This window comes from Chiloscyllium plagiosum, unplaced genomic scaffold, assembly GCF_037043375.1.
Source record: "Chiloscyllium plagiosum isolate Xiang-an unplaced genomic scaffold, Cpla_swu_hap1 HiC_scaffold_11, whole genome shotgun sequence".
Classification (NCBI taxonomy): Eukaryota; Metazoa; Chordata; class Chondrichthyes; order Orectolobiformes; family Hemiscylliidae; genus Chiloscyllium; species Chiloscyllium plagiosum.
In genome coordinates this window covers 53343496-53367093 of record NW_028270149.1, presented here as the reverse complement: position 1 = coordinate 53367093, position 23598 = coordinate 53343496, and the positions used below count along the sequence as shown (strand labels likewise).

General features: G+C 39.3%; 1 protein-coding gene across 3 annotated transcripts in view; it reads left to right on the top strand.

Moving 5' to 3' along the window:
• The window catches only part of LOC122557209 (exocyst complex component 1-like), a 112737-nt gene extending 100251 nt beyond the window's left edge, over positions 1–12486 (top strand). For 2 of the 3 annotated variants that reach the window (XM_087992060.1, XM_043704651.2), the window contains 2 exons: positions 2441–2635; positions 11324–12486. In XM_087992060.1, coding sequence (XP_087848186.1) covers positions 2441–2635; positions 11324–11476 — 348 coding nt within the window. In that variant the 3' untranslated portion in view covers positions 11477–12486. Of the gene's footprint in view, positions 1–2440; positions 2636–11323 lie in introns of those variants that run through there. The other variant, XR_015758662.1, reaches the window with a different exon arrangement.
• Positions 12487–23598: the final 11112 nt, after the last annotated feature.

The window sequence follows — 23598 nt, the reverse complement described above, 5'->3', positions numbered from 1 at the left end:
CTCCATTTATATGGCCCATTGCCACAAAAAGGCTGCCAACATCATCAAAGACCTGGCGCACCCCAATAATGTTCTCCTACAACCTCTTCTGTCAGAAGCTTGAACACGCGCACACACACACACACACGCACCAGCAGGTTCAAGAACAGCTTCTTCCCTGTTTTTATTAGACTGATGAATGGACTCTCTAACTTCAAATAATGCTAATCTTGCTAATGTTGATCTTGCCTAGTGCATGCCCAGTGCAATGTAACCTGTATGCCTTGGTCTAGTTTTATTTTTCATCCTATGATCTGTATGTCCATGATCTGTATGTCCATGCTTACTGTGATCTGCCTGTACTGGTCATAAACAAAGTTTTTCGCTGTACTTAGGAACATGTGACAATAAATCAATCAATCAATCAATTTAAATGGCACCTTGATGGGTATATGAATAGGAAGAGTTTGGAGGGATATGGGCCAAATGCTGACAAATGGAACTAGGTCAGATTGGGATGTCTTGTTGTCAGGATGATTTGGCTGAAAGGTCTGTTTCCATGTTGTATGACAATGACTATGAACCGTATGTTCCCAACGGTCAGAGATTTCTGAACCGGAGTCACAGTTTCAGGATATTGAGTAGGCCAATTAAGAGTGAGATGAGGTGAAATTTCTTAACACAGAGTGGTGAGCCTGTGGAATTCTCTGCCACAGAAAGCAGTTGAGGCCAATACATGGGAACATTTTAAGGAGATAGATGTAGCTCTTAGGGCTAAAGGGATCAAAGGTTATGGGAAGAAAGTTGGAACAGGGTACTGAATTGGATGATCAGTGATGGTCATTTTGAATGGCACAGCAATACTGAAGGTCCAAGTGACCTACTCCTTCTCCTGTTTTCTATGTGTTTGGCATTGAGGCTAGCTAGCACTGAGCCCTGTGGCATCTGTCAATCGGTCTTTCCTACATGTTTCTGTGTTGTCCAGGATGAGCTCTAGGTCATCTGTTAAGAAGAAATATTTCATCAACTTTCTGATCGAGTGTTCCAACAGCTTTCCAGATCCAGATTGTAAGCACTGTGAAAAGCTTTAGGAGCAGCCAGTATCCCATATCGTATCATAGCAAGCCGTGAAGTACAATAGTACAATGCATGTCTTCAGGTTCTTTTGGCACCCATTTTCAGTGTTGGTGATAAGCACCAGCACTTAATCATATATGCTGCAGTGGCTGCAGAAACCAGCTTTGATGATGATAAGGATAGTGTCTGTTTCCAGATGTGTGTATTACACGGTAAGATGCTCAAAGATCTGAAACTGCATAGAAAGTCATGAGATTGGTTGAAAGCTGGTGGCCAGTGTGAGATCTTATCTGCAATAATTTTTTGCCATATGCCACACTTTCAGAAGTGAGCTTGAGCTGATGACTATTGTGTGGAATTGAGTCAGCCAGTCAGAAGCATAGGGGCCAAATTTTCAGACCCCTTCATGCTTTTTTCAGTTCATTACAAGTCATGATGTTGTCTTCTTTTTATGTGGTGTCCTTGATACACAGAATAGATGACTAACAACTTTTGCATTGACTGACGGGCAATTCCGTTTGTGATTCTGTCTCCCAGACAGAAAATTAGGCTCCAACTCTTCCAACTAGAATGAGGAAAATTGAATTTTACTAAGATATCCTTGCGTCTGGCATACTGTGCAGCTTTGAGAGACTCAGTGAAGTGATTTGCTATGTCAGGGTCACCAGATGATTCATACTCCTCTGCGGTGCTGTTTTTAAGAGGCTTGAGATGTAGTTGGGTTAGCAGCTATGAGGGATGACTGTGAAGCAGATTTGTGAATGGCATCACAAAAGCACGTCTTGTTCTTCCATTGCTGAATTGTGTATAGTTATAGTTACAGTAATGTAATCAAAGGTCTTGCTGTATTTTTGCCAGTCTGCTTTACAGATTTTTCATTACATCTTCCTTGCACTGTTGATGACTGGGAGGCAAATCTCAATGTGAATGAGCAAAAACCCATGTTGTCTATGTGGTATGTTGGTCAAGACTAGATGTTTAATGTCCTTACCTGACAAAATTTATTAATTTTAGTTTTGAACATTTCACTGACACAGCTTTATCATGGAGTTCAGCTGCAACATAGTTTGCAATATATAACACGATTTGGTGATTATTCCCTCAGTAAATTGAGGCCTCAATAGCACTGTTGCTTAAAAATGTAGAGATATGAGCACCTCAGCCTCAATGAGAGATGGGTTGATGGATGCTAATTGCATGGTATCCGGTAAATGGCACTTAAACAGAGAAGAAATATTTTGATTGTTCAAATGATTAAGCATGCTTTCTTAAAATATTTGTTGAATTCTCTCACAATAATTTTCCTAACTATGTACTTAAGCATAGAATTGTTTGTACTAAAATCTTTCATTAGTGATAAAAATGATATATTTTAAATTTGCAGATCTTCTTTGAGGGAGTCAAGGCTCGTATTGCACAGGGTGTCAAAGAGAATGAAGTTAGCTATCAACTGGCATTTAGCAAACAGGAGCTAAGGAAAGTGATTGAAAAATATCAAGGAAAAGAGGTAAAGAAAGCACTGGAAAACCTCTACAAAAAAGTGGTTAAACATCTAAGTGAAGAAGGAAACCTGTTACAGGTAAATGGAAATTAGAGAATCAAAATGAAATCTTGTAAGATAGCCCAGTAATGAAATGAGTAGAATGACTTTTTTTTTGTGGATGGTTTGATGGAACGCTTTTAAAAGTGAGGAGGTCAAAGTTTGCACCCATAGCATTGCTGAAACATGCACTACCAAAGCTGATCACTCTCCCAATGAATAAGTACTCCAGAATGAAACTGGTATCATACAGTTGTACCCTGAGTATCAGAAACAAATTACTGAGTAGTGTCATAATGGCATTCATAATATCTGTTCAGAAGCTCAGTTTCCAAATTTGGACCATGTGGGTGCATTGTGTGTACTCACTTGTCATTTATTAATGCGAGTATCTTAGATGGGTCAGTTTATGTCCAATGTGTGCAGGAGGGTTTCTTGTAGATAGGCCAATGAGGGATGAGGCCACATTGAATTTGCTACTGAGTTATGGATCAGGCCAGATGTTAGATGTGGAGATAGGTGAGCACTTTCATGATAGTGACCACATTTCAGTTACATTTACTTTAGTGATGGAAAGAGATAGGTATATACTGCAGGGCAAATGTTATAGCTGGGGGAAAGGCAATTATGATGCAATTAGGCAAGATTTAGAATGCATAGGATGAGGAAGGAAACTGCAGGAAATGGGCACAATTAAAATGTGGAGCTTGTTCAAAGAACAGCCACGGCATGTCCTTGATAATTATGTACCTGTCAGGCAGGGAGGAAGTGGTAGAGCAAGGGAACTGTGGTTTACTAAAGAAGTTGAATCTCTTGTCAAGAGGAAGAAGGAGGCTTATGTAAAGATGAGACATGTAGTTAGGGCGTTTGAGTGTTACAAGTTTGCCAGAAAGAACCTAAAGAGAGAGCTAAGAAGAACCGGGGGGGACATAAGAAGTTTTTGGCAGGTAGGATCAAGGAAAACCCTAAAGCTTTCTCTAGGTATGTCAGAACTAAAAGAAGGACTAGAGTAAGAATAAGGCCTGTCAACAACAGTAGTGGGAAGTTGTGCTTGGAGACCGAAGGGATAGGAGAGGTGCTAAATGAATATTCTTCATCAGTATTCACACAGAAATAATACAGTGTCGTTGAGGAGAGTACCGAGATACAGGCTATTAGACTAGATGGGATTGAGGTTCATAAGACAGAGATGTTAGCAATTTTGGAAATTATGAAAATAGATAAGTCCCCTGCGCCAGGTGGAATTTATCCTAGGATTCTCTAGGAAGCTAGGGAGGAGATTGCAGAGCCTTTGGCTTTGATCTTTATGTCATCATTGTCTACAGGAATAGTGCCAGAAGACTGGAGGATAGCAAATGTCCCCTTGTTCAATAAGGAGAATAGGGACAACCCTAGTAATTATATAACAGTGAGCCTTACTTTGGTTGTGGGCAAAGTGTCAGAAAGGATATTAAGAGATTGGATTTATAATCATCTAGCAAGGAATAATTTGATTAGGGATAGTCAACATGGTTTTGTGAAGAGTAGGTCATGCCTCACAAACCTTATTGAGTTATTTGAGAAGGTGACCAAACAGGTGGATGAGGGTAAAGTGGTCAATGTGGTGTATATGGATTTCAGTAAAGTGTTTGATAAGGTTTCCCACGGTAGGCTATTGCAGAAAATACGGAGGCATGGAATTGAAGGTGACGTTAACGGTTTGGATCAGAAATTTGCTAGCTGAAAGAAGACAGGAGGTGGTGGTTGATGGGAAATGTTCATCCTAGAGTTCAATTACTAGTGGTGTACCGCAAGGATCTGTTTTGGGTCTACTGCTGTTTGACATTTTTTAAATGACATGAATGAGGGCATAGAAGGATGGGTTAGTAAATTTGCGGATGAATCTAAGGTCAGTAGAGTTGTGGATAGTGCAGAAGGATATTGCAGGTTACAGAGGGACATAGGTAAGCTGCAGAGCTGGGCTGAAAGGTGGTAAATGGAGCTTAATGCGGAAAAGTGTGAGGTGATTCACTTTGGAAGGAACAACAGGAATGCAGAGTTTTGGGCTATTGGTAAGATTCTTAAAAATCACACAACACCAGGTTATAGTCCAACAGGTTTAATTGGAAGCACAATTAAGCGACGCTCCTTCATCAGGTGATAGTGGAGGGCTTGATCATAACACAGAATTTATAGCAAAAATTTACAGTGTGATGTAACTGAAATTATACATTGAAAAATTGATTGTCTGTTAAGCCTTTCATCTGTTAGAATACAGTGATAGCTTCACTTCTTTCATGTGTAAATCACAAAACCTTTTTTTTTTAAAGTTGCATTCTCGGGTTAGCTGTTAACAATGGTGATAGCTAGACAATATGTTGAAGGTGTTGGCCCCCTGTGTTCTCTATCTATGCCATGATGTTTAGATTGATTCTAATCTAAAAAGTGAGATAACAGAGTTTTACATAAATTCATGCAGTTTTTGAGCTCAGAGTTCTACATGAATGCATGCAGCTTTTGAGCAAAGTACAATGTAACTCTGCAAGTACAAATTCACCCCACAAAATATATGTGTGCATGTGGCTCTTTGTCTGTGTGTGTGTGTGTGTGTGTCTGTCTGTCTGTCTGGAGTTCTTGGTCGTGGACTTGAGCAGGGAGATTTCTGTGTCCATGTGCGTACATCCCTTCAAGTTGCCACCTAGGTTGACAGGGTTGTTAAGAAGGCATACAACGTGTTAGCTTTTATTGGTAGAGGGATCGAGTTTCAGAGCCGTGAGGTCATGTTGCAGCTGTACAAAACTCTGGTGCAGCCACATTTGGAGTATTGCATACAGTTCTGGTCGCCACGTTATAGGAAGGACGTGGCAACATTGGAAAGGATGCAGAGGAGATTTACCAGGATTTGCCTGGTATGGAGAGAAGGTCTTATATGGAAAGGCTGAGGGACTTGAGGCTGTTTTCGCTAGAGAGAAGAAGGTTAAGAGGTGACTTAATAAAGACATACAAGACGATCAGAGGATTAGGTAAGGTGGACAGTGAGAGCTTTTTTGTTTAGATGGTGATGGCTAGCACAAGGGGACATGGCTTTAAATTGAGGGGTGATAGATATAGGACACATGTCAGAGGTAATTTCTTCACTCACAGAGTAGTAAGGGTGTGGAATGCCCTGCCTGCAACAGTAGTAGACTCACCAACTTTAAGGGTATTTAAATGGTCATTGGATAAATATATGGATGATAATGGAATAGTGTTGATTAGATGGGTTTTAGATTGGTTTCCCAGGTTGGCACAACATCGAGGGCCAATAGGCCTGTACTGCGCTGTAATGTTCTATGTTCTATAGTGTTGATAACCCCTGGGGCAGCTTTGCATACCACAATGCCACCACCTAACTTGGTGTTGTGTGATTTTTAACTAGGTCTGTCTGAACATACCCAGGGATGGTGGTAGTGCTGTCTGAGATTTTATGTGTGATTCCCATTGGTAGTATTGTCTGAGATGTTATATATGATTCCATGCATATGACCATATCAGGCTGTTCTTGAATCTGTGAGAAGCTCTCCCAATTTTGGCACTAGCCCATAGATGGCAGTAAGGAGGACTTTACAGGTAGAACAAGGGTGCTTATGACATGATTTCCTGTGCCTTGATCAATGCCAGGTGGTCTATTCTTTCTAGCAAATTATGCAACTCAATGGCTTACATCCCAAGGGACAGTTGAGAATTAACCATATTGCTGTGGGTCAGGAGTCCTATGTAGGCCAGAGCAAGTAAAAATCCCAGATTTCATGCCTTAAAGAACATTAGTGAACCAGACACGTTTATGCAACAATTCACAGTGGTTTCATGGTCATCATTAGACAATTAATTCCAGATTTTTCTTTCTTCCAATTCCCAGAACATCCTGGGTCTCAGGAGTACTGACATTGACAATTCACAACATTAAAGTCAGACTGAAAACCTAGTGACTCGGGTACAATACTTGTTTCTTTGGACCTTCATCAGTCACCAGTATCTCAGAGATCACACACACCTTCCATCCAGTAAGACTTCCAGGCTCCTTTTAACAAAGCAGGGTGTCATTTCCTTTCTGTACAGGATGTCCAAGCAAATAAAACAAGCCATGATGGGCAGTTACAGTCTGTCAACAACTGACCAGGTCGACAGCTGAGCTTTAAAGGTTGCATTGCATCAGGATTCCCAGGATATGTTTGGCAGTGGCCAGTACTTCTGTCTATGGCAATGTGCTGTTAAGTGGGTTCAAAGTAAAAGACAAAGTAGTACAATCTAAATTATGGTAAGAATCAGTGTGGTGCTATCGGAGCACAGAACATAATTAATAAGACCTGTTCAAGAAGATAGTGCGAGAAAACTTGCAAGGCTCACAGGGAGAAATCCTCCATGAAATTTGCCAAAAGTGAAATGTAGCCAATATCTGGTAAGATTCAGCTCCTTGCGTTAAAAAAATACACCTGACTATCTTTGAGCCAGGTCTCTGTTATCATCAAAACATATTTCAATATGGCAATCTGTGTCTGCAACTCCCCAGTCTTATATTACATTCAGTACATGCATATATTGTAACCATAATTTAGATTGTACTACTTTGTCTTTTACTTTGAACCCACTTAACATTTCACCAAATCCTTCTTATAATATTCTTTTCACCTTGGTATCCCTCTTTAGTTTTACTTTCTGGTTCCTAATGCCAGTTATTTAGGTGTAAACCGTTCTAACTGTCTCCAGCAAAGCTCCCCACAATGAAATTGGTCCTGGCTGTTTAGTTGCAATCAGTCTGGTCTGTCTAGGTCCCATCTGCCTGAGAATTAATTACAAAGTCGCAAGATTATAATCCCACCCCATCTGCACCATCTATCCAGTCACACATTCATCTGTTCTGTCTTCCTATTCTTTTGCTCACTTCTGTGTTGAACTGGTTGTATTCTGGGTTACTACTTTTGAGTTCCTGTTCGCGAATTTTCTATCTAGCTCCTTCAGGATCGCATCCTTCCTTCTACCTGTGTCAGTGGTAATTCGTGATAACCGCAAATGGCTGTTCACTTGCCCCTCACAGTGTGTTCTGGAAACATTCAGTTCTGGCACTAAGGCAACAAGCTACACATGCACAGAGAATACGCAGCCTTTTTCAGGACAGCAGCGATATGCAGAGCATGTGGAAGTGTATTCAGGCCATCACCAACCACAAAACAGCATCAATTGCTTGTGCTGGTGAGGCCTCCCTCCCTGATGAGTTGAACAACTTCTCTGCACGGTTTGAGGCACGAAATGATGTGGCAGTGAGGAAGACCATTCCACCCCCTCCCAATGACCAGGTGTTGTGTCTTACCACGGCTGACATGAGGAAAACTGCATGCTGAGTCAACCCATATAAGGCTGTTGGACCAGATAACATCCCTTGCAGAGTGCTTAAAGGATGCTCTGATGTGCTGGCAGATGTCCTCACAGACATCTTTAACATCTCCCTGAGTTGTGCCATAGTTCCACCATGTTTCAAGGCCACTACCATCATCCCAGTTCCAAAGAGGTCTTCAGTGAGTGTCCTGCCTCAATGACTACTGATCCGTTGCGTTAACACCCATCATCGTGAAGTGTTTTGAGAGGCTCATGATGAGGCATATTAAGACTCTGCTGTGCCCCTCAGTGGACACCCTGCAGTTCGCGTTTCGTCCCAACCGCTCAACACATGATGCCATTTCCACCACCCTCCATCTGGCCCTCACCGCCTGGACAAGAAGGACACCTACGTCAGACTTTTTGTTCATAGATTTCAGTTCTGCATTTAACACCATTGTTCCTCGCACCCGATTGGAAAGTTAAGTCTGCTGGCCCTAAATACCTCCCTTTGCAACTTGATCCTGGAATTTCTGACTGGGAGATCTCAGTATGACCGGATTGGGAACAGCTTCTCCAAAACTATCGCACTGAGCACGGGGGCTCCCCAGAGCTGTGTGCTCAGTCCACTGCTGTTCACCCTGCTGACACACGACTGTGCAGTGATGCACAGGTCAAATCACATCATCAAGTTCACTGATGACATGACTGTATGGGTCTCATCAGCAGGAATGATGAGTAAGCAGATAGAGAGGAGATGCAGCAGCTAATAGACTGGTGCAGAGCCAACAATCTGTCTCTGAATGTGGACAAAACAAAAGAGATGGTTGTTTACTTCAGGAGGGTACAGAGTGATCACTCTCTGCTGGACAATGACGTCTCCCAGCACTGTCCCCATGACTTGTCCTACCTGCCTATCTTCTTTTCCACTTATCCACTCCACCCTCCTCCCTGATCTATCACCTTCATCCCCTCCCCCACTCACCTATTGTACTCTATGCTATTCTCCCCACCCCCACCCTCCTCTCACTTATCCCTCCACCCTTCAGGCTCTCTGCCTGTATTTCTGATGAAGGGCTTTTGCCCGAAATGTCGATTTTACTGCTCCTCGGATGCTGCCTGAACTGCTGTGCTTTTCCAGCACCACTAATCCAGAATCTGGTTTCCAGCATCTGCAGTCATTGTTTTACCCGCTTGGAGATCATGAAGAGCACTAGATTTCTTGGCATCCACCTGACGGAGAATTTCACCTGGTCCCTCAACACTAACTCCATGGCCAAGAAAGCCCAGCAGCATTTCTACTTTCTGCATAGGTTGAAGAAAGCCATCCCTCACCCTCCACCCCCCTCCTCACCACATTCCACAGAGTACCCTGAGCAGCTGCATCATGCCTAGTTTGTGAATTGCACCATCTCAGATCGTAAGACCTTACAACGGATAGTGAGGCCAGCTGAGAAAAACATTGGGATCTCTCTTCCCTCCATTACAGATATTTACACCACACGCTGCATCTGCAAGGCTAACAGTATTGAGTACGACCCCACACATCCCTCACTCAAACTCTTCTCTCTCCTGCCATCTGGCAAAAGATACTGGAGCATTTGGTCTCTCATGGTCAGACTGTGCAATAGTTTCTTCTCCCAAGCCATCAGACCCCTTAACAGAGTTTGATCACACTCTCTTCCATTTATAAATTTTAGACAACTTTTATTGAATTGCTGCTAAAACCATGTTTTATTAATGATCATTCATTGTTACATTGTAATTTGTCCACCACTGTGCCTACTGTCTTGTCTTGTCAGCAATTACTATGCTGTCATGCATGTTTTGCACTTTTCCATGCATTTTATGCTGCCCTGTGTATGACTCTACTCGTGTAGTCTGTATGTTCATATAGCACCTTGGTCCTGGAGGAACGCTGTCTCGTTTTTATTGTACCAGCTGTATATGGTAGAAATGACAAGTAAAGCTATTCTACCCTACTCGACACTCCTCCTTCTACTCCTACTCTGGATCCTCATTTGTGGCCATAAAAATGCCTGGCCTCCTAACTGTTGAGTCTCCTATTACTATTGGTCTTTTAGTATTCTTCATACCCATGTTCTGCTGAACTAATCAGTTAAATGAAAGATTATCTGTTCTGCCTGCTTAATATTTTCTTTACACACATTTGTGTTCTCTGAACATTGGCTTTTATCTCAGATGTTGAATATCTATAAACAAAGTATGATGGCATCATGAAATGTGCATACAATTATGACTCAAAGAAGATATTTGATATTTTGAAAGATCATTGCAGTGATTTGGGGCCTTGAAGCAGTGCAGCATTTACAATTCAGGTCAGAAAAAGCTTCAGATATATTAAGATCTGCCGCCAGTTATGTCAAGGAAAATTCTGTAATGCATTGCAACCATAAAGTACAGGACCAGCAATCTATAAATGTTTAAAGGTTATGAAGACTGATGTTGAATTTTGAAATAGATCAGAATTGTTGACTTGTTAAACAGAAGTGTTTAAAAAGTCTGAAAGCAGTAAAGACATGGTACATGACATGTAAAAACATGGAGTGATGATTGTTCTTTCAGTGTACTGTAATCAGCTGCATGAATTCAAATTTTTGAGGACTTTTTCCCCCTCAAGTCACCAATGAAATATTTGCACATCACTGTGCATCATATCTTCCATCAATTATGCCACTGGGTTGCATTTTTAAAGTTTATTTAAAATTGCTTTCAAAAGTATGCCTTGATACATTTAAGCATGATAACTTCATATAGTTTGTTTAATATAGCTAAACATGGTTTTAACACAATATTTTCATATAAATCAGTATCTAGTTAACCAAATATGATTAATCAAAATGAATGTAAATGGAAGTGACTTTACAAAGGTATTCAGAGTGTTATCCTTTTTTCTTAAATATATTTTTCTAAAAGATTTTATAGGCTAGTAACTTCATTGTGCCCAAATGAGCCAACTTAATTTTTCAACTTGTTCAACAGCCTGCAAATTTGTAAAATTTCTCAACAGTGAGTAATGTGATCTGGAGACATGGCCAGATTTGTGGGAAAAATCTACTTCTATTAAATGTGCTCTTTAAACCACTGCAAAAGATTAGGGAACCTTGATTTGCACCCAGTGTAATTTGCAATAAGATTTCTGCATTAATTTTGCCAAATATAAGTGCACCAAAAATAGCAGAACTGAGAGGAAACTTGTGTTCAACTTTTATCTATCCCTTTATACTTTTTTAAATAATGGAATAAATTGCATTTTTGAACAGTGAATATTTGTTTATGAAGGATCTCTCTTTATTTGATGAAACTGGAGTATTATACAATTGTATCAGTGACTGTAGAAAAGAGAATTCCTAAGTGTGTGCCTTAATTTCATAGGTCGTGTGGTATACAATGCAAGGAGAGTTTGTCCGCCAGTACAAGGAGTTTGAAGAAATGATTGCTCGGTGTTATCCCGGCTCTGGAATAACCATGAATTTCACAATAGATGATATTCTGCAGTATTTTCTGGATATAACAAAGGCAAATTAACTACCAACTGTTTAATATTGTGTGCAGCTCCTTTTCAAACTCAAAATACGTTAAATTATCATACAAGATTTGAAATCTTTCACTTGTATATGGTTAGTTATGAGAAATTTTGTTATGCTAACTCCAATGTTGTGGATTTTACAAAAGTAAAGGAGAACAGTCAATTGTAATTTTAATTATTAAGAAAATACTTTACTTGAGGATTTTGTGTGGATTTTCATTTTAAAATCAACACTTAGAAATTTACAAAGCCTTGTAGAACTAAGAATATGACTCTAAAATACACTGTTGAATACTTACATTTGTCAGAAAAGGGAGGATATTGTTATGTCAGATGCTGTTGGTGCTTTTGGAAGTTTTTTAATGTTCCATCATTATAAAGGAAGCAGGACTGAGGGTAGGATCGTAATGCTGTGGGGTTACTATACGCAACTCCAGTATACCCAGCACTGAAAAAAAGACTGATACGTAAAGACGAAACCAAAGAAATAGCAGCTTTGATTCACGACACAAATCACTGCCAATGAAGATGTGGAGCGTAACTGGGTTGGCACCTGGACCCCAAAGATGATGAGCACTTTTTTTTTCATAGTGAGAGCAACTTTCTTACAAAACGGTGAGCCTGATTTTGATGGTTTGCACATGAAGAAGAAAATCTTCCTTTTTTCACCTTGCATTTCCCTTTGAGCCTTCTGATGATGGAAGTACCCCCTTCAGAAGCCAATAACTAACTATCCTGTCCCAAATCAAAGCATTGGATACATATCAGCACTTGGGTCAGCTAATAGATTTTTTGAAGCTGAAGGCTGGAAATACATTTCGAGTAGAGAAAACTGTCATATCAGCCATTCTGAGCTATGCTATTTACAGACTCAAAGATGATTTCCTGCAGTTGTAGCAATTTAATGTGTTTTTGTTTAAATGGAAGTTGTTACAGTTCATGAATTTTGTTTGCATCTGTGTTCCCCAAGAAGAAAAATCTGGAAATAAAAATAGAAGTTTTTTTTTAACTGAGAGATATCCAATGATATATTTTGAGTTGTACAGGGTAAACCAGATTTTGGCTTAAAAAGTTCTGGACCTGAGATATACATCATGATGAAGGCGTTGAAATATATGAGGAAAGTAGGAAAGAACTTAAACAAGGAATTAGAAGGGCTAATAGGGGTCATGAAAAGTCATTACCAAACAGGACTAAAGAGAACCACAAGGCTTTTTTTAATACAGACATAAAAATAAAGAGGGTAGCCAAGAAAAGGGTTGGTCCACGCAAGGACAAAGAAAGGAATCTGTGTGTGAAGCCAGAAGAGGTAGGTAAGGTCCTAAATGAATACTTTATGTTGGTAATCACCAAAGAGAAGAAATTGATGGAGAATGATCTCAAGGAAGGGAGTGTCTATACAAAGTTACTATTAAAAAAGAAGAGATGAGTGTCTTAAACATTAAGAAGGTAGATAAGTTTCCAGGTCCTGATGAGATCTATTCCAGACTACTGAAAACTGAAGGCAACGAAAAGATAAGCTGCATAAAGGAAAATAATAGAAATGGAAGAGAAAATGAGTGTAACAAAGGAAACAAACAGACTGTGATTATATCATACCAAAGAAAATGGTGAAAACTTTTATTTCATCTTTCAATTACTGATCCATTTCACTATACCCAATGTGTAAATTTACACATGGAATCATATAGCATGGAAACAGACCCTTCAGTCCAACTCGTCCACGCTGACAATGGTTTGAGCAATGAAAGCAAGCACGCCAAATGCCTTCTTAACCACCCTGTGGCAAATTTCAAAAAACTATTAATCTGAATGCTTTGGTCTCTCTGTTCTAAAACATTGCCCAGGGCCCTACTATTAATTGTGTAAGTTCTGCCCTTGTTTATTTTACCAAAATGCAACACCTTGCATTTATCCAAATTAAACTCCATCTGCCACTCCTCAGCCCATTGGCCCAATTGATCAAGATCCCTTTGTAGTCTTTGATAGCCTTCCTGAATGTCCACTCTACCTCCAATTTTGTTGTCATTCGCAAAGTTATTAACCATGCTTCTAAAATTATCATTTAAATCATTTATATAGATGACAAACAACAGTGGATCCAGCATTTAAAGTACAATGATTTAAAATGAATTAATTCGGCACCTAGCTTATTTTATAATCAAATACTTAGTTTCTGGAAATATGAAACAGTTCATTGTCTAACAATGCATGACATTGTATGTCCAGTAGGTGGCAAAGCAGAGTAACATTCAGTCTTCTCCTTTGGTTTTTTTCATATGCTAAGCATTTAATTCAGCCAGTTATTCAAATTAAATGGCCATAAATAATAAGGTAAAGTTTAAGTTATTATGTGGTTTGGTTCCACTTTGAATACTACTTGGATCTCTAGTTCATTTGTGACTTGTTCTGGATCATGAAGGTTTCCCTCTATCTGAGTAATACAGGTCTGACTACAGTAGATTTCTTAAAAGGTCCTTTATTTACACTGTAGTACATTTTACATTTCTAAGTGAGTGCATCTCATGCTCTATATTATATTGAGCGTTTTTTCTCTCTTATCAAACTTTTACTCAGGACTCCTGATGTCACTATCGGATCCTGATACACATCTATATCTCATTACTGTGTCAGAGTATCTCAAGAATGGAAGCACATAATTTGAATTGTGACTGAATTAAAGGGTGATGACTGCATTTTTGAAATTTTAAATAGTTCAATGTCAAAATGATCCTACTTAATTTGTTAAAGTTCAATGTATTGTAACAGCAGTAGCACTTACATTTCTATAATTCTTTTTACATTACAATCTCTCACTTTACAGAGCAGGATAAAATATGTGGTCAATGGCCAGGGAAGAATAGACAAAAATAAAGTTAGGGGAAAGCAAATGCATCCAAATGAACTGTTATCCAGAGGCATTAGCGCAGTAACACTGTCCTGGAAATGCTGGGGTCAGGCCCTTTCCTGAGAGTTTCTGAGGTCTTTATGAGTTAGGGAGAATAGCTTCCTCCCATAAAGAAGTCAGCTGCAAAGTGCCTGATAGAAGAGTGAAGCTAAGACATCTGAAAGCCATGTACAGTTTTAGTTTCCATATTTAAGGAAAGATATTGTTGCATTGGAGGCAGTTCAGAATGGCAAAGTGTTATTTAAATTATGATAGATTGTGAAATGTTGATGTGTAGAGGGACCTTGGTGTCTCTTATTCACTGGGCATTAAAAGAAGGATCCAGGTGTAACAAGTAGTTAGGAAGGCTAATAGTATATTGGCCTTCATTGCAAGAGGATTTGAGTATAGGTAAAAGATGTAGTAACTCAGCTGTAAACAACCTTGGTGAGACCTAACCTAGAGTACTGCATACAATTTTGGTCCCCTAACTTGCCATCAAGAGAGTACAGCTTGATTTCTGAGATGGTAGGTTTGCTGTATGAGGAGAGGTTGTGTTGACTGGGCTTGTATTCACATTGGAGTTTAGAATAATATGAGGGGATCTCATTGAAACCTAAAATTCTGACAGGACTGATCACACTGAATGGAGGATGATGTATTCTTAGATTAGATTAGATTACTTTAGTGTGGAAACAGGCCCTTCGGCCCAACAAGTCCACACCGACCCGCCGAAGCGCAACCCACCCAGACCCATTCCCCTACATTTACCCCTGCACCTAACACTATGGGCAATTTAGTATGGTCAATTCACCTGACCTGCACATTTTTGGACTGTGGGAGGAAACCGGAGCACCCAGAGGAAACCCACACAGACACGGGGAGAATGTGCAAACTCCAGACAGTCAGTCGCTTGAGGCGGGAATTGAACCCGGGTCTCTGGCGCTGTGAGGCAGCAGTGCTATCCACTGTGCCACCGTGCCGCCCAAGACCCAAGACTCAGAACAGAGGTCACAGTCTCAGGATACACAGAAGGCCTTTTGGACTGAGATGAAAAGAAATTTATTCAGAGGGTGGTGACCCTGCAGAATTCTCTACCACAGAATACTGTGGAGACAAAGTCACCTAAAACACAATGCCTGGCACTTATCTTTAAAATAAGAACAAGTTAGAATCCAGGCTATCTTCTTAATATATTTTGAGAAAATTTAGTCGTCCATAACAAATAGGGGTCTCTTGTCAGAATTGAAATCTCTAATTCCTTCTAATTCCAGGCTGGTTTTAGGATTATTGGACTCAAAGGCAGTGAGTGATACGTGTTGGTGTATTTTATTTCAAGTGTTGCATTTAATTGGTTTAATTATGGTGTGCCTTGTGTAATGATGGCTCTTTCAGTCACTAAACATTTCAGGAGTTTTACAGAAAGTAAGGCAAAGATTTCAGAATTGGAGGAGAAAGTGAGGACTGCAGATGCTGGAGATCAGAGCTGAAAATGTGTTGCTGGAAAAGCGCAGCATGTCAGGCAGCATCCAAGGAACAGGGGAATCGACGTTTCGGGCATAAGCCCTTCTTCAGGAAGAAGGACTTATGCCCGAAACGTCGATTCTCCTGTTCCTTGGATGCTGCTTGACCTGCTGCGCTTTTCCAGCAAAAGATTTCAGAATTGCCAAACAAGCTGGGGTTGGGGTTGCCTGTGTCTGTGTGGAAAGAGGAGATAATTGTGGCAATCATACAGCATTTACAATTACCAGGAATGCCAGAATCTTTGGAAATGGCTAAAATTCAGTTGAAAATGAAGCAGCTTGAACATGAAAAGAAAATGAAACAGTTTGAAATATGATTGAAAGCAAAGGAAAAGCAGAAAGAGAGAACAGCACTAACAGAAGAAAAAGACAAGGAAAGAATGGCCCTAGCAGAAGAAAGAGCGAAAGAGAGAGCTTTTGAGTTTCGGACGTTAGAACTGAAAACTCAAAGTTGACTTAAAGTGGCAGAGGTAGAGATGAAAAGTAGGAGTATTGATGAGGATAGTGATAGAGAGTAATCCTACAATAGCCAAAGGTCTAATGCGGATCTTTTTAAAATATATCTAAATATTACCAAAGTTTGACGAAAAGGATGTATCGACCTTTTGCATTTCATTTGAGAAAGTTACCAAACTAATGAAATGGCTGGCGACTATGTGGGCATTGTTGATCCAAACAACATTGGTAGATAGAGCTAATGAGGTATTTGCATCACGATCAGAGGAGGTATCTGGGGAGTATAATAAGGTGAAAAATTCCATCTTAAGTATATATAAGCTAGTACCAGAAATCTTCAAACAACATTTTAGGAATCTAAGGAGAGAACCTAGTGAAAAGTACATAGAGATTGCAATGATCTAACAAAGTAATATTGATAGATGGATGAGGGTGTTAAAAATAGATAAACAATGTCTGCTGTTAGAGAGATGATTATTTTGGAGGAGTTCAGAAATTCATTTCCTGAAGTAGTGACACCTCATGTGGAAGAACAAAGAGTTAAGACTGCAATATTAGCAACAGAAATGGCAGACGATTATGAGTTGGTTCATAAATCAAAGTTTAGTTTCTAGCATCAATTTCAATATGTGAAGGATAGAAATTGGGGAAAAGAGAAATCTTCAAGTGGTAAGGGAAGAAGAGATCTCACTGAAGATAGTAAAGATAGATTACCACAGGGTGAAAAGGAAATTCATGAGGGGGAAAGAGAAGCAAAAAAGCTCAGGTGTGTTCACTTTAATAAGGAAGACCACACAAAATTACAGTGTTGGTGGTTTAGAAAAAGTACTAGGAAGATGGATGTGGGAAAGCAGGATAAACCTGTGAGTATTGCTGAAGTCGTAAAGCGAAAAACCAGTCAAAGCTAAAAAGCTGCAAAAGAGTATACAACAGATCAGGAGTTGGTTGAAAAGAAAATACCAGATCTCTTTAAAGAATTTACTTGCAGGAACAACTCAATCTTTGACAGTGAAAGATGAGGAGATACTTAATTCAGAAGGAGTATTGCCAGAAAAAGTGGTAATATGTAGAAATCATGGTCAGAAGAACAGTGTTCCACTATATAAAGTCGTGAGATGGTGGTCAGAGTAAAAGAGAAATTCTCAGTTCTAGCCGTACAGTTTATCCTTGGTAATGATGTACCTGGATTACAGGTGAGAGTGATGCAAAAACCAATGGAAAATCAGGCAACTGAGGTGTTACAGGAAGCATATCCCGGGATTGACCCAGACTTTGTGGAAACAGGGTTACAAAGCCACAGGTGGAAACAGATGGAGAAATCAAAGAATAAAGTTAAGGAAATTGAAGTTCAATTATTAGAGATTATGTTTGATCAAATAGTTGAGAAAAAAATAAAAGAGCAGATGGAGGACAAAGTGTATATATTTAGTTCAGATAAATTAGGTGAATTACATTGGCAAATTGAAAAACTAAAACAGTTATATCAAAAAGAAGAATGAGTTTATCCCAGAATGTTACTATCTTAAAAATAATGTCTTGATGAGAAAATGGAGACCATCATATATTCAGGCAGATAAGAAATGAGCAGAAGTTCATCAAGTTGTATTACCGGTGGGTTCTGAAAAGGATGTGTTGGAGGTAGCATATGAATTAACAGTAGGAAGTACTCAATTGAGAATAAGTAAAACTCAAGCAATAATACAAAAATATTTTTTATCAGCCTGGACTGGACTGCATGAGCATGTTATTGAATTTTGCCTCACATTTCATATGTGTCAGCTAATTAGAAAACATCAGGCAATTATAAAACCAGCATTTTTAATACCCATTGCCACTTTTGAGGAACCCTTTACAAGTGTCTTGATTTATGGTGTAGGCCCCAGAGCTGAAACAAAAAGTGGGAATCAGTATTTGTTGACCATAATGGATATTTCTAAAGGCAAATTAATTACAGTGTCATGGTTAAAAGCATTGTAGAGGAGTTACTGATTTTTTTTTTTAACTAGATATGAACTACACCCAGAGATAAAATCAAGATCAAATTTTACATCAAAGCTATACAAGGAAGTTATGGATAGGTTAGGAATAAAACAATTCAAATCCATTAAGTATCATCCAGAATCATTGGAAGCATTAGAATGGTGACATCAAACTTTAAACGTCATGATGAGGGCTTATAGTGAAAACTATCCAGAGGATTGAGATAAAAGAATTCCATTTGTACTTCTTGCAATTTGCGATGCACCTAACGTATCAACTAAACTTAATCCATTTGAAGTAGTTTTTGGGCATGAGGTAAGAGGATCACTGAAATTGATTAAAGAGAAGTTGGTGAGTCAGAATTCAGAGACCAGATATTTGGACTATGTGTCAAATTTTAGGGAATGATTAAATAGAGTGGGTGAATTGGCGCGACAACATTTGAAAGTAGCACAGCATGTGACGAAACAGGAGGCAGACAGAAATGAAAAATTCACAATTTTGCTAACAGAGATAAAGTGTTACTGTTACTTGCAGTGATAGGTGAACTTTGAAAAGCTAGTTTTGGTTGGCCTTATCAAATTGAAAAGAAATTGAGTAAGATGGATTATTTGATGAGAATCCCAGATAGCAAGTGTGTCATGCAAATATGCTGAAATGGTATTTTGATAGGGAAGAAAAACAAAAGGAGAATGTGTTTCTGGTTTCAACACACAGTAGAGAACCAAATTCAGATGATTCTGAATTGGACATTCCTCAAATTAAATTGGACAATTGAGGAAGTTCTCAAAAATTGGGATAAATTACTGAGTTAACTTTCAGAGGAAAATTGAAATCACCTGAGTCACCTGAGTTTCCTGAAGAAGGGCTTATGCCCGAAATGTCGATTCTCCTGTTCCTTTGATGCTGCCTAACCTGCTGCGCTTTTCCAGCAACACATTTTTAAGATCACCTGAGTCATTACAATCACACAGGAAGATATGTGGGAATAAGCTGTGAAGTATTAATCTAATTACTCATGATGTTGGTATTGGAAATAGTGTTCCAATTAAGCAACATCCTTATAGACTTAACCCACTTAAGTTGGCACATATTCAAAAAGCGATTGAATATATGCCCAAAGACAATATAATTGAGGTGCATTGTAGCAACTGGAGGTCACTCATAGTAATGGTCACAAAACCACATGGTTTTGTGTGGACTATCACAAAGTTAGTGCAGTTGATTTTCACATTCCACATTTTTGAAGACTGTGTTGAGAAGTTGGGACAAGCAACTTATAGTTCAAAGTTGGATTTATTTAGAGGATACTGACAGGTACCTTTCTGTGAAAGAACAATGAAAATTTCCGTTTCCATGGTGCCAAATGGTCTGTATCAGTTTTAAGTAGGTAAAAACAATGACTGCAGATGCTGGAAACCAGATTCTGGATACCAGATTCTGGATTAGTGGTGCTGGAAGAGCACAGCAGTTCAGGCAGCATCCGAGGAGCAGTAAAATTGACGTTTCAGGCAAAAGCCCTTCATCAGAAATACATGCAGAGAGCCTGAAGGGTGGAGGGATAAATGAGACGAGGGTGGGGGTGGGGAGAAAGTAGCATAGAGTACAATAGGTGAGTGGGGGAGGGGATGAAGGTGATAGGTCAGGGAGGAGGGTGGAGTGGATAGGTGGAAAAGAAGATAGGCAGGTAGGATAAGTCATGGGGACAGTGCTGAGCTGGAAGTTTGGAACTGGGGTGAGGTGGGGGAAGGGGAAATGAGGAAACTGTTGAAGTCTACATTGATGCCTCAGGCTCTCTGCCTGCATTCCTGATGAAGGGCTTTTGCCCAAAAGGTCGATTTTACTGCTCCATGTATCAGTTTTAAGTCATGCCATTTGGTAAGAAAAATGTGCCAGCCACATTTCAAAGACGAACCAAAAGATTGTTTTGAATTACTCAATTTTGTGGTGTACCTTGATGATCTGGTGATTTTTAATCACACATGTGTTACAATGTGGGGTAAACCCCACTCCCTTACTAATTTAAACCAGCAACGCAGAAACAATTAACCCATGTGGTAATCTGTGAAAATGTGAGAGGCCAAGAACTATTTAAAGTAAAATTTAACAACTTTATTTCCTGAAGTATAACAGAGAATAATTATCTAACAACTAGTTACAACTCTTTCCTCCAAGCTATCACTTACTTTCCCTTCTATAATACTAGTTGGATAAAACTCCCGATTAAATTTACCAAAAATTCAAATTTTAAAATCAGACAGCTGTCAAATCTTCTCTTTGTATCTTCCTCTGGAGATTGTCTTCTTAAGATCCTCCAACTGTTTAATTTTTCCCAGTCTTATACCCCAAAGTATCGAATTGTTGTCATTGGTTTTAATATTGTCAATATACAAAATTCAAACTTGATTGGAGTTTGGTATTTTGGGGGTATAATTTAAACTGATTGGCCTAATTTAAATTTGTTTTAGTCTCCAGGCAATCAGCTACACTAGCTGCTGGACGAAAAGGTTATATTGTATCTTGTTCAAAAAACTTGGTGCTGTCAGGTAGTTCTGCTAGCTTTTAACTTTCTTAAAGGTACAGTACACCCACATCTTCATAACACCTCCCCCCTTAAGAAAAAATGAACCATCTTAATGAAAAGATGGCTTCTTTTTTTTCTATTCTTTAAACACATTACCCTTACATACAGATAATTTTAATCTAAATTCATCTTAACATATATAAATAGATATATATAAAACATTAAATAAATTCAAATGTCATCTCAACTTTACCAGTTAATCTACAATAACATATCTGCAATTACATTCTTACGACCTGCAACATGTACAATTTTTAAATTGAAAGTGTGTAACATAAGACTCCAATGAAATCATCTCATATTCTTGTCTTTAAAGGGTTCTAAGAATATAAGTGGATTGTGACCCACGTGCACAACCATTTCTGACACATTGCTCATGACATACACATTAAAATGTTGTAAGGCCAGTACCAATCTCAATAGCTATTTTTCGATCATGGAGTATTTCCTCTGGTGGATGCTGATCTTCTTTGAAAAGTAACCAACTGGCAGTTCAATCCCATCCTCATCTTCTTGTAGGAGTACAGCTCCAAATCCTATGTCATTAGCATCAATGGCGACTTTAAAAGGTTTGGAAAAGTTTGGCATAGCTAAAACTAGTTTGATGGTTAATATTGATTTCAAATGGTCAAATGCCTCCTGGAATTGTTATGTCCACCGAAACTTTGAGTTCTTCTTCATCAAATCGGTTAACGGTGCTATTATACTGTTGACGTTTGGAACAAAGTTTTGATAGAATCTGCAGAGTCCCAAGAATCAAAGCACCTCTTTCTTCGAGGTTGGTCATGAAACTTCCTTGATGGCCTTCGTCTTTGCATTCCATGGCGTCAACCTTCCATGACCAACGTTGTGTCCCAAGAACGTCACCTCTGCTTTTGTGAATTCAGTTTTATTTACATTTATCACTAGTTTTGCTTCTCGTGTTCATTCAAAGAGCTCTGCCAACTGTACCATGTGATATTTCCAGAACTTACTAAAGATCACTACATTGTCCAAATAGACTGCACAGTTTATTAACCCAGCCACAACTCTGTTCATGAGTCTTTGGAAAGTGGCAGGTGCATTCTTCTTTCCAGAGGGCATCACTTTAAACTGATATAACCCACTTGGGGTTACAAACGCAGAATTTTTTTTCGCCGACTCTCATAAAGGTACCTGCCAGTAACCATGCATTAAGTCCAACTTGGTGATGTAACTGGCTTGTCCTACTTTCTCAATACAGTCGTCCAATCTAGAAATTGGATATGAGTCCAATTTTGTAACGGCGTTGGCTTTCCAAAGTTCCACGCAAAATCGTTGAGCTCCATCCAGTTTGGGAACTTAGACGATCAGCAAGCTCAACTCGCTCTGGTTTAGTTTTAATGATGTCCTCGTCGAGCGTGGCCTCCACCTCCATCTGGACCTGTCTAGCTTTGAAAGGATTAAGCCAATAGGGGTGTTGTTTTCTTGGAGCAGTATTCCCTACATGTTCATGTACAATAGCATTAGTCCTCCCCATCTGATTCTTACATATGTCCTTATACTGCAATAACAAATCTTTCAACTGCATACTATACTCCTGAGACAGATAGCTTACTAACCTATCCCACGCCTCATGGGCTTCTTCATTTTAATCTATTTTAAGGCACATCAAAATCCGCATCATCTGAATTTGATTCCTCACTCTGCAGGGCAGTAACTAATACCTGTTTCTCCAGTTCTTTCTCTCTAGTATAATATGGTTTCAACATGTTCACATGACATGCCCGATACCTTTTTTTCCCATCTGGCAGCTTTACTAGATAGTTCACCTGACTCAACTTTTTCTAAATCTGGCTTTGAAGGGATTTCCTATCACTGGCATCAGTACTAACACATCATCCCCTCGGGAGAATGTCCGAGTCTCAGAACTTTTATCTGTGATCTGTTTCATTCTATACTGTGCCCTCTTTAGGTGCGATTTAGCTAACTCACCTACTCGATATAGGCTCTCCCTCACCTCTGATACATAATCTAAGTGTGAGATCTCTGACTTTGGTCATGTCAAATGTTCTTTAAGTAATTTCAAAGGATCTCTCATTTCATACCCAAATATTAACCCAAAGGGAGGTGAACTGATTAAATTCATTCGGGGCATCTCTAATGGCAAATAATATGAATGGGATACCTTTATCCCAATCAATCGGGTAATCCTGACAGTATGCTCTCAATATGGTCTTCAAGGTCTGATGCTACCCTTCTAAAGCTCCCTGGATTCAGGATGATATGCATTGGATTTAAAGTGCTGTATACCTAAGCTTATCTATAACCTCCTTAAACAGCCCTAACTATAAAATTTGACCCTTGGTCTGACTGAATCTCTCTGGTTAGCCCATACTATGTAAAGAAAGCTACTAGCTCCTCTACCACCTGTTTAGCCTTGATACTCCGTAATGGAATTGCCTCCGGAAATCTGGTAGACACATCCATTAAGGTTATCAAGTACTGGTTCCGACTTTTAGTTCTCAGGAGGGGACCTACACAGTCAATTATAACCCGCGTGAGAGGTACTTCAAATGTGGGAATTGGCAACAAAGGGCTGGTTTTATTACCGCTTGTGGCTTACCTTCCATTTGGAATGGATGACATGTATGGCAAAAGTTAACTATATCCTTATGCATTCCAGGCCAATATAAATGTTTTTGTCCCTTAGCCTGAGTCTTTTGTACCACA